Source organism: Heliangelus exortis, chromosome 8 (assembly GCF_036169615.1).
Source record: "Heliangelus exortis chromosome 8, bHelExo1.hap1, whole genome shotgun sequence".
Lineage (NCBI taxonomy): Eukaryota > Metazoa > Chordata > Aves > Apodiformes > Trochilidae > Heliangelus > Heliangelus exortis.
Genome location: NC_092429.1, coordinates 30,647,954 through 30,663,260, shown reverse-complemented (window position 1 = coordinate 30,663,260; position 15,307 = coordinate 30,647,954). Strand labels below are relative to the sequence as shown.

The 15,307-nt window shown below is 38.4% G+C and overlaps 1 protein-coding gene across 1 annotated transcript in view; it reads right to left on the bottom strand.

The window, feature by feature from the left end:
* The window catches only part of DNM3 (dynamin 3), a 141,775-nt gene that overhangs the window by 105,332 nt on the left and 21,136 nt on the right, over positions 1–15,307 (bottom strand). The window contains exons 7-14 of the mRNA XM_071751467.1: positions 15,148–15,290; positions 14,275–14,410; positions 13,767–13,834; positions 12,648–12,786; positions 11,166–11,252; positions 9,049–9,119; positions 6,275–6,323; positions 4,612–4,641 (exon numbers count right to left, since the gene is read on the bottom strand). Coding sequence (XP_071607568.1) covers positions 4,612–4,641; positions 6,275–6,323; positions 9,049–9,119; positions 11,166–11,252; positions 12,648–12,786; positions 13,767–13,834; positions 14,275–14,410; positions 15,148–15,290 — 723 coding nt within the window. The remainder of the gene's footprint in view (positions 1–4,611; positions 4,642–6,274; positions 6,324–9,048; positions 9,120–11,165; positions 11,253–12,647; positions 12,787–13,766; positions 13,835–14,274; positions 14,411–15,147; positions 15,291–15,307) is intronic.

Below are 15,307 nucleotides of genomic sequence, written 5' to 3'. Positions count from 1 at the left end.
GCAACACCCTCTGCTTGCCTATGAAGTATTGAGGTGGAAAGAAAAAGAGGATGCTCTAAGCCAAAATGCTGTGTTGCTCCCTTTAAAGCATGGATCAACATCCAGAAAGCAGCCAGGCCAGCAGACTACTGAAAACTGGGCTGGACATAACAACCCAGAGAAGGCAAAAAGTTTGAGACAGATGTCCCAGTGCAGCTACAGAGGTGGGTTCTAGGAGCAAAGTGATGAGAAACACCTCACTAGCACCTTGCAGGGAAGGGGATGGAATCACACTGCTTTTCCTTTCAGTATTTCCCCTCCCTTTACCATGGGCTTTGCAGCACCTTGGTAAGAGTCAAATCTTCTCAGGTGAACATGAACACAGTTGTGGCAGAGGTCTCAACAGCCCACACCAAGATTTTAAAATCTAAACTCTGCATTTAAGAAGGAAGCTTTCAATGTGGAATAATGTAGGAACTAATTTCATAGTTCCCAAAGACTGTCTTGCTCCAGTCCAACACATCTCCCCCCAAATGCAGAGCCAGTGTTGGGGGTGGATAGAAAGAAGCTGACTTGCTCATATAAACATTGGTCACTGTCTTGTAGAGGAAGGAATTTGCCAGTTGTTTCCTCAAAAATCCTGCGTGCTGAGGATTAGATCCAGCTGTCATTCCCACACAACACTGCAGGGAGAGCAGGGCACTAAGCTATTAGTTGTAACATCTTGGGTACATGGATTTTCCCATAGAAATTTCTAGACCTGACTATCTGTACACCTCTGGGAAAGCAGGGTCCAATGTCCTCTAAAATATCCTGGACATTACAACAGATCAGAACTATCCCAAATACTTGGAAGAGGTTCCAAGAGAAAGATGACTTAGTGTGCTAAGCCTTTTTTCATTGAATTGTTCCCATTTCCCAGGCACATTTTGTTCACCACAAAGAGCTACACTTTCAAAATACTCAGCACCAGTGTTGGGAGCAGGGAGATCAAGGTCTAAGTGGAAAACAAAGTGGGACTAAGCAGCATAGTTTTACTTCCAGATAAGCCAAATTACATCTTAAACTCCAGCCAATTTCTCCAAAAATTACTTAAGCTACATTTTAGTATTAAGTGTCCTCTCACAGGCAATAAGCAGCAAGGATTTTCAAAGAGACTTTTGAAGTTAAAAAAAAAAAACAAAACTGACAGGGAGAAAGGGGGGGAAGGTGTTTGCTGTGTTTGTTTTGTTTTGTTTTTTTTTTAACTATTGTGTTATCTGCCTTGTATAGTAAAAATGAAAAAGCAGTGTGTTCATGATTTTCAGTAACCCATTTTCAGGCTGGTTTGTGTTTAAGAGATCAATTTCAATATTTCATTTCATTTTAGATCATATTTCAAAATGTCTCTCTGTGGAACCCAGATCCCAGTGACACCAGTTAAGAACTTCAGGAAGGTGAAATATATGGCAAGTGCCTCTGCAGCCAATATTTTGACCATGCAGGACTCCATGTACAGGATGAACAAGAGATGACACAGTTCCTTCCTTCAGGATCCTGAGACCTAATCTGGCTGGCTGAAAAATGAAACTTAGAGGGTAGGAATGTACATGAGCAGGCTAGAAGGAAGTCATTTTCTGACAGTTCAGCTGCACAAACCCCAAACTGTATCTGTTGTTCAACTTCACCACCATTTAAAGGATAAACAGGAAAGCAGGATTTGATATGAGTATATTTTATGTATTTCTGCATGGCTTAGTCATTCCATTAAACCAAATGTAGTATTTGTAAAAGAAATATATATTTCTATACATAGAGAACATAAGTAATAAGAAATTGCTCCATTTCTTTAAGAGAAGTATTTAAAAGGTGACTTCAAGGTAGGTGAGAGATAAGTGAAGCTGAGTGGGCAGACAGAAATCCAAGTGTGAAAATCATGAGACTGATTTTCTCAATAAGCAGCAGTTTTTCTCAACACAAGCAGCAGCATTTGCTGAGTTGCCACGAGCTTCTACTGAAGCTGTGCTACATAAATCCACTGAAATAAAACTGAACACAGATCAAGATCCAGCACTACTCTGCCTTCTAATCACTGCCATAGCCTTATGTGTTACAAAACAGTAAGGACCTTGAGAGAATAGAAATTGCAAAACCTGCTCTGTAAAACATCCTTCCAAGCTATTGGTTCAAACGTGAAGATTCTCACTCCAGAGGTTAAAGAGGAAGAACAGACTAGAAGGAAAGCCTAATGCAGCATTTCACTGTCATTTATCAGACATAAGAGCATAAACTGATCAAATCTGTTTTGATACTGAAAAGAAGTGAGATCTTTTGACACTGCTTCCCCAAAAATCACTGTATAGTACATTGTAAAACTCAACAGTAATGAGTTAAGTCCTACACATGCCTATTTTAAAGAAAAATTGTATTTACTGAAGCAAAGAACTCAATATTGAAAATCTGAAAGATGCTTCTTGATGTAGTTAAATAAGGACTGAGGTGATTAAGTCACTCATGAAGAAATGTTAACCTAAAAAATAAGTATAGTTAAAAGGGATTTAGAACAGCAATAATCCTCATGTCTTGATTAAGTTAAAATTCAAGAGCACCATGTCTCATTCAATGGTATCTCAAAATTTAGCAGCAAGTGACTGTCCATGGGCACCAACTCTTCTATAAAAACACCTGCAATTGTTAATAAAACATCCTTATCATCCTTTTTCATGACACCTCACTGACCATGACACAAGCTTCCATTTCCTTCTACTTGCTTCAGGAAAAAAACCCAAAATGTCTGTAAATATTTTTTTTTCACGCAAGGTAACAGGGTTTATGTATCTCATGAGGAAAAGAGGCAGGAAAGCAGCTACAGAGCAGGATTAAGAAAAAAGAAAGGAAAAAAAAAAAAAAGGAAAAAAAAGGAAAGAAAGAAAAATAAGGGTTACTATGGAAAGAGTTACATATTAGCACAATGGGGTCTGAATGCTTCTTGTGTCCCAAACACTTTAATCAGATTGCTGGCATAATATTTTATGAGATGCAGGTCAACCAAAGCACTTGGAGAGTGACTGGAAATTCCTGGTTCAGAATAAGCCCTTTCTCCAATTCTAGGGGCTTCTTCAAGTACTGCAGGACATTTTGCTGCAGAAGTAAAACACAAAAGGGTATTTCATCTAAATGAAATAAATTCCTCTCCAATTTGAGTTACCCTGCAATCTCACACCCAGAGCAAGCAATTGGGCACATGGAGCAATGACACCTTCACAGGTTTATCATGAAGGGAAGGTTTAAACACACAATGTCAGTCACCCAAACACATCTCAACACACAAAAAGCAGAGTTAAGAGTGGGTTAGCTCTCAGGAACCAGAGCTTGCTAGTGTGCCATGTAAAACCAAGCAGTACACTGATTATTTCAAGCAAATTAGAAGACAGACTAACCTGTGGCTTAAAAAGAAACTTTGTGGAGCCAGGTCAAAACCTCAGGCGGTAGCAAAAGAACGACAAACATAAAAGGCCAAGAGATTAAGCATGAGAGGATAAATTAGTAGTAGAGGAAAAGGGAGCAAAGACATGTTAAAAGGAACTGGCATTATATTCCTTCCAAAAATGCAATATTGTTGTGCTCATCTTATTTCCAAGATACACAGAAATGGTTAAGAGTTATCTGCATTATTCCAGTTCAAAGCAAGCTACAAGAAAGGAAAAAAAGGGATTGTGAATGAGCATCCCACAGTTTTGGGAAAGCTGAATGATCTTGATCTCCTAAGAGATTCAATTCCACTGCTGTTAGAATCAGTGCTGCTTAGTCCTGTTTCCTTTATTGAACATAAGTTTAGTTTAACAGGATAACAAATATAATTTATGTAGCAATAAACGAGAAAAACAGGTTTTCAACATGGATTTTACCAAGAGATGCACAGGATAGAAATTTACTTTTTACACCTAAATATCAATGAACCAGGAGTGACTTCTTATAAAATTAACTGTTGTTTAGACAATTAATTCTAATTAGTAATATTAAAAACATTCACATCTCTGTTTACTCATGGGATGGAAAGGTTAGAAAAGAATCAGTCCATGATATATTGATCCTCCTGGTGCTACGAAAAGAATGCTAAAAAGGCTTTAAATATTGCTAAATTCATTAATAAAACTCACTTTTTCTATCAGAAGTAATTCCTTTACATGAACAAACCACCAAGCACAGTACCTGTACCCACAACCAGCATGTTCGTTTACACCCCAGCTAAGGATTCCTTTTGGTTACCAGAAACTTATTTGTCCACCTTTCAGAAAGAGGTTTCTCCACGAACAGAGGCACTTACATCAGATAAAAACTGCTTTCCAGTTATAGAAACAAATAAACACCAATTAGTCCTTTTAGTTTGAGAAACTCAATTATAAATATATTCAGGTTATTCCAAATTTTCTACAAGGTGTTATAGGACTGGACACTTGTAACAGCAGGTTAGTAGCCATTAGGTGATGAACTGCAATTATCCTTTGTTGAGGAAGTGTTAGAGACAAGGCAGTTTAACATTAAATAGTTTAGTAGCAAGTATCCAACAGACCAAGGTGTTAGAGACAAACTTTGCCCTCTGGGAAGCTAAATGAAAAAGCAACAATAAAGCTTACAGAACTTAGCTCGTACAATTTGCCTTGAAGGCGGTAGATTGGTTCCCTGCAACAGCAAATTGCAAAAATGAAGTTGGATTTCAGAAACATTTCCTCTGCACATTTCTTTTCAACTCCAAACAAATGACTTACAAACATCTGTGTATTATGGTTACCATTAAAGGATCAGCAAAGTTCTTTATGTCAATAGTAAGCACGTTTTAACATTTAATTAGAAACACCAAGATTTTCCCCACTTCTTTGTTGAAACATTCACTCAATTGAAAAAGCATTCATTTTAGTTGTGTATTTTTGAGGAGTCAAATATTTGGTCCATTTTCCTTTTATAGGACACTTCAAAGTGATGACAAGTGTTGTGTTTGACACATGTTCCAGCACAGCTAGATAAGAAATCTCCCCTGACAGGGGAGGGACCAATCCTTGAAGCCATTTCAGTGTTTAGACCTCTTAACTTTTTTCATTTTAGTCCAAACCATATATTACACCCAAAACACCACTGGTCAGGCTGGCCAGGCTCTGGGTGACCATCACATCCAAGAATTTCATGGATTATTTTAGCTAAGATCTCAAAAATCACTAGCAATTTTTTCGGGAAAGGAAAAGGCTGGATTTCCATCTCGCAAAAGACAAGTAAGTTTTTTAATTTAGTTCTTTTTTTAAAAGAACTCATCTCTAGCAGCCAAATAAACATCTTTCTGAAATGTCAGGTTTCTCACCTGAAGGATCTAAACTCAGGGATCACATTTGAAAACCTTGACCTCTCCTGAGGATTGTTTGGCCAGATTGTACCATGAAACAAAACATCAGGAAGACATTCAATACAGGCAATTATTTACTACAAAATTTCACTGTCTTGTTTTTACCACAACTTTGATTTCCATTTCAAGCATGTGCCATTTCCATATGTCAAGGTAACATTTTTTTTTTCTGTTTTAGACTTTGCAAACCCCTCGAAGTTGAAGCATTTTCATTATTTTCACATCATATGAAAAAAAAAAAAAAGGACTGATCCTGTACAGTACTGAGCACCCCTGGCCCAACAAAAGCAAAGAAAGAAGCCAAGCTCAGGAGCATTTAGCACCTTGCAGAATCAATCACATATTCTTGCATAATAAAAAGAAACAAACAATTTCATTAATGGGTATCAGTGAAAATGCTAATTAACCTGAGATCAGAACCAGTTATTCTTTGTTTACTCTGAGAGAGGCCTATGGTACACAGTCAACTGAAACTTTTCAGAAGAGGTGAAGGTAAATCTCCTCTTGCTTGCTGAATTGACCTTCACTGTTGTTCAACTGTGACTACTTAAGAAACAGCAACACAACTGTGCCAAAGCACACCAGTACTCACCAGTGGTTTGGGACTCTGAAATTCACAAGTTTCCAGTTAAAGACAAAATAGATTGATGCAAAACATGAAAGATTCAACACACCAAAAGGCAAGGGAGGGGAGACACTAAGCAGCAGTGCAAGCAGTAGCAAAAATATTAATAAATGATGCTAACAATGGAAGTCGAGTGGCTCTGAAAAATTCAGTACGAGAATGTGATGATGACCAACATTTAATGGTTGAAGCAGAAAAGGAAAATTATACATTTAGAGTAAATAAAGACAGCCAAGAAACCAAGCAGCTTGGATTAACTTGCACATGCCATTATCCATTCTCTGTTAGGTGCCTACCTGATTTCCCACTGCACTTTTGTTAACCTGACTGCTTCTTTGTTGGGCACTAAGGGAAGCAGAGGAAAAGAGTTACAGTGAAGAGCTTGGAACTGAGGCAGTTACCAAGGACCAGATTTCCAGCAGGAACAGCTACTTCTGACTGCAGTTCAGACACCCAGGGTAACAAAGAAAGACAGCAAAATCACTGCATATGTGTGCATATTCCAAGCACTTTTTCCTCCAGCTTAGGACAGATGGGACACACAGCAGACAGCTCTTACTAATCACCTCCTTTGTAACAACATCCTACTAGGGCTGGTAAAGGTTACTAAGAGCACAGAGGAATTATAGCTCATGTGGGTAACTCTGGAAACATCAGCCTCTATAAATATTCAGAAGAGACAAAAAGCAAGTCATTTCTTTTACTTAGGGCAGCACAACAAAATCCTCCCCTGCTGGAGGCTCCTTAAAATCTTTGTCTTGACAGTTTGTTTTGGATATTATTCTAATATTTATATGCACTTTGAGGGTGTAAATATAACCCATGGATAAAGCAGTCACAAAGTTGATTCAAAAAGCTGCAGTCATACAAGAATAGAGTGTATTTGAAATTAAACCATATTCAAAATATTTTGCTCAGCTCTTTAATTCTGGTAATCCCAGGTTTTGAAACAAAACACCACTCCTCTCTCAAAAACATGCAAGTTTCCATTAACTCTAAAAGCATTTGCATCACATGGTGGTTTGTGTGAAGCCACAAAATTAAAATATTGCTGGAAAGAGAAAGAAAAGTGTTCAGTGAGCAGGCTTTAGCTACTCCACCACCAGAGGGGCCACTGCTAACAGGAAGTTTTGCTTGGATTAGATTATACCATTTCACCAAGCATTGATTAACTGGAGAAAAAAGCATCCAAATTATATAAGCAACAAACACTGCTCAGAAAGATTAAGAAAAGAAACTGTGCTTGCATCACAGACTATGGGCCAATACCACAACTGGTTTGGGCACAGCTGCTGTTGCAAAGAATTGCTGGAGCACCAAACTCCTCACCAATTCTGATCTGTCATTTGAGAAACACAGATGAGGTGGCTCTAGCAAACATAATTACCACGCTTTTGGGTTTTTCTTTTGTTTGTTGTTTTTAAACTTCTTTTTATCACCTTAGGAAAGCTAATTAGACCACTAGTATCCAATTAGGAATCCATGCCTTTTAGAACTAGTCCAGCAACTGTTCTAAATAGAAATTACTCTTTATGTAGATTGAAGCACATAGCTATGTCTGAGTTACATCTACTGGTATCAACCCCAGTCCTGGTATTTTGCCTCTCATTCTGCTGAATGAGCCAAAAATTAACATTCTAAGCTTTTAGTGGCATTTTTAAATCCTTCTCAAGTCAATCCACATCACACTGCACCTGCCTTAGGCCCTGCACTGCTGCCAGGTAGTCTGAGCTGCCTTCTGCTCTCATTCTTCGGAACAAGCCCCAGCATCATCATCCATGAGCAGGACTGTTCCAGAGGAGAGACAAAGAAATAGCTCCAGATATACCAGGCACTTCAGAATTCAAGACAATAAACCATGGAAGGGTCTGACTTGACACAAGGAAAAGTCTTTTCACACTAAGGAGAGACAAGCATTGGAACGGCTGCAGATAGAGGTTGGAGAATCTCCAATTTTTGAAAGTCTTCCAGATCTGATTGAACAAAGCCCTGAATAACCTGGTCTGAACTCAGCATCTACCCTCCTCTGAAGCAGGAGGTTGGGCAATGTGACTTCCCCAGGTCACCAAACACACCGTGAATGGAGTGTTTTTAGCAGGCTTTTTCCTGCCAGAAAAGGATGAAGAGAAGTAAATAACAGGCAGGTTGTTATCTTGACCTCTGGAAGGCCACTTACCATTCCTACAGCATCCTGTCATTTGTCAAGAGAACTGATAAAGGTATCAAGGACCAGCAAACACTTCTAGAGAAAGTTGTTCAAACCAAACACATAAACAGAGCCTGGCTTTGCCTTCTCCCCACAGAACTCCCTGTTTTGAAACTTCAAGCAATACTGCTGAAGCTCTAGACCTTCCTTCTCAGTGCTAAACAGAAAAGGCCACAGCATAACACATCCTGTGGTGCCAAACTTGGTTGCCAGCTTCCCACTTGGATGAAACCTGTGGTACTTCCAAACCCTGTTATGGCAAAATCAGCATGAGTCTGAACAGAAGGAACACTTATTCTTCAAAGAGTGAAGACATCTTTAATGTTTTTACTAGTATCAAAAAGTTGGTATGAAGTCCCCAAGGCACAAATTGCTGGAAGCTGAGGGAGAACATTCTGGAAAATATTCTCACAGCCTTTTCAATGAAGTGAGGAGAGGGGCAAAGCAGGCCCTGCAGGGCATTCTGCTACTATTCTTCTCTCCAGCCAAGCAGCAGGCACACACAATTCTGAGACATCCATTACTCTGAAGGAAACTGTTTCACACAGAGTCACAGCTCCCAAAATATGCATTAGACACAATGTAGAGACCACCAATAGGACATTTCTGTGGTGCTAAAACACATACAGTAAGGGCACTGGCTCACCAAGGCTTCTTTTTAAGATGCAAGATAAAATTCAGGTTCAGTGAGACCAAACTGGGCTAAAGAATCTCCTACAAGAGGGAGACAGTTCAACACTGAGACAGAGTACCCTCCTGCATGACTGAGACTCTGTACCTTGCATCTTCACTGTCACTCTTCAGGAGGTTTTGAACTTAGTAAAACAAACAGAAAAAATCCTGACAATGTCTCTATATACATACTTTGCAAAGCCAATGAAGTCTTCGTGGTTGGTGTTGATGTAGGAAACCTGGATGTCAATCAAGAGCAGCACCTGCCAGAGAGACAGGAGAGCAAAAAAGGGTGGGTAAGCTGAAGGAGAAAAATTGAGGAAAAAGCAGGAAGAAAAGAGCAGACCTTTGGAGTTTTCTGCATGACTGCATATTGCACTCTCACAACTGTTCAAGCCAAAAGCAACAATATTTTTAAAATCCAACCTCTTCTGCTTGTGTGTTCATTTAATAAACTAGGCTATGGAAGAGCTATTCCCCCTTCCTATTTTTTCCTGACAGGCCCTGTTTTCTCTATCTTGGCCCTTAGCCCACTTCATTAAGACCAAGCAAACACGACCAGAGAGAGTATAATAACACGTAACAGAGATTCTAGCTCTCCATTTTGCAAGTTAAGCAAAATTCTATTCAAGCATTCCAGCCAAGTCAGCCAGGAACCCAGAACCCAAACCCTAAAATCAGCACACCTGAATTTTCTTTAGATACTACACAAAGAAGGGATAGGTAAGCTACTCCTGTGGCCCAGAAAACAAACAGTCCAGGGACAAGACAGCCATTCAAGGGCACACATCTGGCTTGAGAGATGGGGTAGTCACTGAAATAACAGAATGAATGGCTTGTGTACTTATCACTTGCCAGTCCTTCAATAGCCCAGAGCTGGCATTTGATTCGAACTTGATAATCTAACTTGATAAGCAATGAATTTAATAAGAAATAAGAGAATACTCACTCCTATCCTTGAACAACTTCTTCAGCATTCATAAGACTGCATTTTCCCCCCATGTTTTCAGACTTTCATGCATGAGCAGGGAGCAAGGAGGAAACCCAAATGGTAGCACTTGATCTCCTCAAAGTGTACAGAGTTATTTCCGTACTCCACTGTGCAAATGTTTGTAACAAACCATCACTCCCAAATTCTGCACAAGTTGAAGATAATATTAGGTGCCCCACGCAGAGCTAAAGATAGCAGGGATTTGGGTCTAGCTCTTACCTCTGAAAATATCCCCACTAGTGTTTAGATTTATTAATGACAACTGCTAACAGCAAAAATAATTATGTGAATGTGACAATAACCTACTTGACCAATTCTTGGCATCTACAGAAAGTTGGCATTTTGTACTTCTTTTCTGGGGAATTGCCAAGTATGTGCACACGAAGAACAGAATAATAAGAAAAGACTCAATTATTCTAAGTAACATGTACCTTCTTCCAAGTGTTTAAGTAACTGAGTGTGCTAACTAGAACTCCCTGCAACTCCAAGCCTAAATGAAATTTTTAAAATTATTTTTAAGATTATATTCACAGCACAGATTAAAGAAAAGAAAGCAGGACATGTTGTACTAGCTTGCAGAGAGACAGAACTAAAGAGCCAGGAGGCCAGAACAACAACTTAGGAGTTCTGCCTAGCCCTCCCTCCCCAGATTTTTCAGTTGTCACTGTCTGCACTCTCCAGACCATAATTCCTGTTTCCACTTCCAGTGGATTTTCTCACATGTAACCTAAGCTTTGAAGTTTCCTAGATTCAGAGTGCTTAGCTGGGTGATGAATGACCTAAACAAGTTACCCTGATGTTTTGTGCTTTTTTTTTCTCTTTTTTAATTTGGAGGAAAACTTGTCACTCCCACAAACCTCCCAGTACAATTGCTTGCTGGCCTCACTCTAATTAGAATTGGAATGAGTATGTTAAAAAAAAAAAAAAAAGAAGAAACAAAAGGCTGGGTGTTTCTGTATGTATTTGTGTAATCATTAATTGATTTCCCACAAGCATCTGTTGTGACCCAGCTATGAAGATGACACACTGTGGCACAGGAACAAAGCCAATGCTACTTTAAACCACCAATCCTAATCTTAAAGCCTCAGATTAGGTTTTCTCTAACACTTCTAGTGTCCTCTTAGCAAAACTCAATGGTAGATATAGAATTTCTCTCATTCTAAAATATGCAGCCTGATGGAAGGGAAAAAAAGACCAAAAGAAGAGGAAAAAAAAAAAGAGGAAGAAAAATATTTCATTGTCTTATTGTACTCTGTACATAAGAATCTTCCTCCTCCACACATTCCCCCAAACTGCCAGATCTCCTGTTTTTTCTCACCTGATCCTTAGTCTTCTCTTCTCTTTCACGAATGTGGTTGGCAACAATTCTTTCTGTTTCCTCACACAACCTTGGATAAGTTGCCAACTGAAAAGCAAAATTAATAGAAATTTACACCTGCAGGATGGTTTCAGTAGAACACAAACACAGAAGCTTCCATCTTTCCTGTCTGGAAGCAAGTGATTACTATAAATGCTTGGGCTAATAAACTACACTACAAAGCACACCTTACTTGCTATTAGTGGTCATTTTCCAGAAAAAACTGGGTGGACCTAAACCTTTGGCTTGGTTCTGGGGCTTTTATTCCTTTAAACATCGAGGAAAAGACATTTTGGTCATGTGAACCACAGTCTATTCACCTTGGGGTGAGGTTTCTCTATGCCTCTCCTACTGTATAGAGTGGCACTTGAAATAATTCCCAAGCTTCTTGTTTTCTGAAGGCTCCACCTTGTGGCAACATCTTTACATCTCAATAATGATAACTTGAAAATGTAAACAGCAAAGCATAACAGTAAATTTGGTCAATAGCACTGGGAAAAGAATCTGCACAATTAATTCAAGTGACATGTCTTCCAAACTTTGACAAAAGTGAAAAAACCCTCAATGCTCCACTCAAAATATTGCAGTGAATCTGCTTCTCTCTCATCTTTGTCAAAAAGATTGTCATCCTTTCCTGTTTTAAGGTAGGGATCCTTTGGGGAAAAAAAACCAAAAAAACCAAAAAACCGAAACACAAAGAATGTGACAGGATATTTGTCAACAACTTCAGCATACCTGTGCTTACATCCTGTACTCTCTACTACCAGGAAATCCTGCTCTGAAATGGTGGGAAAAGGCTGAGGAACAGAAGGTGAGGCAGGAAAACTGAGGCCAGTCAGCCAAGAAGTCTACAACAGGCTATGGGGTTTTCTAAATTATCACAGAATGATGGGGAAAAAAAGAGAACTGGAAATCAGGAACTGTTGTCAATGCTCCAGACAAGTGAGTCACTGTATTTACAGATTTTTTTCCTTCCTTGATAGATGTCTCAGAATACATTTGAGGTCTTTGCTCTAGAAAATTTTCACTTTTTCCTCCTCTAATTAACACTGGAAAAGAAAAGTTTCAAGTACAGTTTTTTTGCTGATTTACACATCCATGGAACTGCTGCCTGCATTCCATTTTCAGTACCAATGAAAACATAATTTTAAAGAGGAAACTGAGGGCAACCCTTGACTCAAGAAACTTCCATAAGATGCATATATGTGTATATATATATATATATATTAAAAGCAAAGGAACCAAAAAATGAACATTTCCAGCATTGCATTGTTTTGAGAGTTTTGCAGAAGTTGTAATTACTTGAAAGTCTTATTCCATGCATCAAGTAACTAGATCAGAAATATACTGTAAATATTAATACTGTAAAATGCAACATGGGCTTTATAAAATCTACTATACCACTATATTTTACTTCCATTACCAGATCTATCTGCAAGTTACCTTTTTAGTGCACTTCTTTACAGTATTGATCAACTCCTGCATCACCAGATCCACACTTTTTAAGCAAGGTCCTTTCAGCTTGACTATCTGTTTTTTAACAATGGCTTCAAATGCCATATCTGGAGTGAACAAACCTGTTCTGTGGACATAAAATAGGATGTAAGATAGTAATAAAAACATCATGCAACGAAGATTTTTCTACCAAACTCTTCATATCTTCCTTTTCAGAGGCTTACAAGTAATAACAATCCCTACACACAGACTTCAACAGAACTGAATTTGCTTCTTTCTTTAAAACCCAGTGTCAGTTGTAAGAATATAAAAGCAGAAAGATGCACCAGTACTTGAAGATGACTGTGAGAACTCTTAAGGACAACAAACACTCTTAAACACCAAGAACATCAAAACCTGTAAGGAATACTTTTGAAAGATATTGTCTACTCACAAGTGTGCAGGAGGAAGGGAAAAAAAACCACCAACCAAACAAGAAAAAACTCAAAACCACAAGAGAACCCAAGCTTTCTGGAATCTATTCTATTATCAAATGAATTAACAACAGGTAGGCCTCTGATAAATTGTCCCTCCAAAATTCCAAAGCAAGATAGTTACATCATTAAAACAAAGAACAAAAACCCAACAAATACATCCTCTTCCCAAGCCCAATAATATAATGCAGAGATATCCACAAAATGAAGCCTCAGCTGACTTGTAAATCATTCATTCCAAGAACTGGTTGAGCATAAAAAAGAGTAAGATAGAGCAGGGAGTCTGCTGCAACACAAGCTTTAAGGTTTTTTCCATAACAAGACACAAGGTTTTCCCCTCTATGACTTAGGACTTTTCAGGAATGCTTACAGAACTGCAGACACCACCAGAAAAAACCAAAAAGTCATCGATTTTCCCTGCAAAAGAGTTTTCCAGCATTTCCAGGTAAATTAAATCTCTTTGGGCAAACCAACTAAAATAACCACCCGAAAAACAGAAATGTAAAAGAATGGAAGGAAAAAATGTCAGCTACTGGGAGCTGCAGGTTAGTGATGGAGTGTAGCAATCAACAGTCTGTGTGTCTGCAGTGTGTCCCTCTTATGTCACAGAGCTTAGAAACAGAGGAGCACTTGCCTGATACCATGGATATTCTTGATGGCATAACTTATCTCTCTCCTGAGCTCTTTCTCATTGAATTCCATCTGGAGGAACAAAAGTATGAGATCATATTGTTTGGTTTAATGCACAGAGTACACGAAGCAGAAAACACAGAAAAAAAGCTATTTTCCATGACTCCAATTTTAATAAGTACTGGCTACTTGAACACAGATTTACCAACTGTCGTTTCTTGCCTGCCCAATAGAACCAGAAGGAAGATGTGATTTGTGAGAAAACGATAAAGAGGATGGAAAAGAGCAAGAACTGGGACTACAATTCTATTTTAACTCCTTCACTTCTGAATTCTTAGCAGGTCTTTGTATCCAAACCTAGAAATGAAGCCAAATGTCTCAATTATAACTTCACGTCCCACAATTAAGAGCATGTCCTTTCAGTCAGATCTTATCTTGGCTTGACTACTATCAGTATGGAGATAAGAATAGATAAATAAAAGACACAGCATAGCAGCAAGATGGGTAAATACCTTCACTAGTTCAAAAGGAAAACGCTCATGGAAAATACGATTGATTTTGGCACCTCCTGAAAGCTCTAGTGTATCAACCTGGTCTCCTGATCCTTCAATCCTTTTTTCAAAATCCACTGAAAACTGTTGAACCATCCTGTATTTCAAAGGGAGGGGAGAAAAATAAACAACCCAGACAGAAGCATTTAAGCATGCCAACTACCAACTCTGACTTCAGAACTGTGTGACTACTCGTGCTTATTAAAACATGTTTAGGAATTTACAAAAGTATTTATAATAATAATTCATTCACCCATGCTGCCAACCCATAAAATCCATACCTACACACACCCCCCTGCACTCCTTTCTTATAGACTACACCTCAGTATAGTTTTCTTTCTTCACAAGTTTAGTATTATTTTCTAAAATATAATTTACTAAATTTAAGTCACCTAAAAATACAGCTGGGTACCAGGTTGCATTTGTGCTTTATCAATGATCACAACATTGTAAATCCTACCATTATTAGATAATTTTTCTTTTAAATAGCTTTTTAGGATAAAGTAATAGTATTTTTAGTAGGATAAGCAAATAACACTCCTGATGTATAGGTTGTAATACTTAGTGTATTTGACTGGAAAAGCACACGCATATTTAGATGCTGTTAGAGACTGCAAAGCTCAATGGGGACCATGACAATTGTAGAGTAATTAAAGTGTTCTGGAATATGAAGCACAGAATTATTTGGAGTCTGCATATTGTACCCCTAACTCTATCCTAATCTTGAAGTTTACATCCTAATCTTCCAATTTTAATCCTTAAGAAATATAGAAAAACAAAAATCAAACCAAACATGTACAGAGTGGAAAAGCAGACCAAAAACTAGACACTCACTGCAAGAGGGCTTTTGTTTTTCTGGTTGGATCTTCTGGTCTGAAGTTTTTGTAAACTTCTACTTCATGCTCTATAGAAAGCAGCTGGCTCTGGAGTTTGCTCCTAAAGGCAGGCAGGGTATCCCGGATATGATTGGTAAGTTGCTAAAAAGCAAATAAGA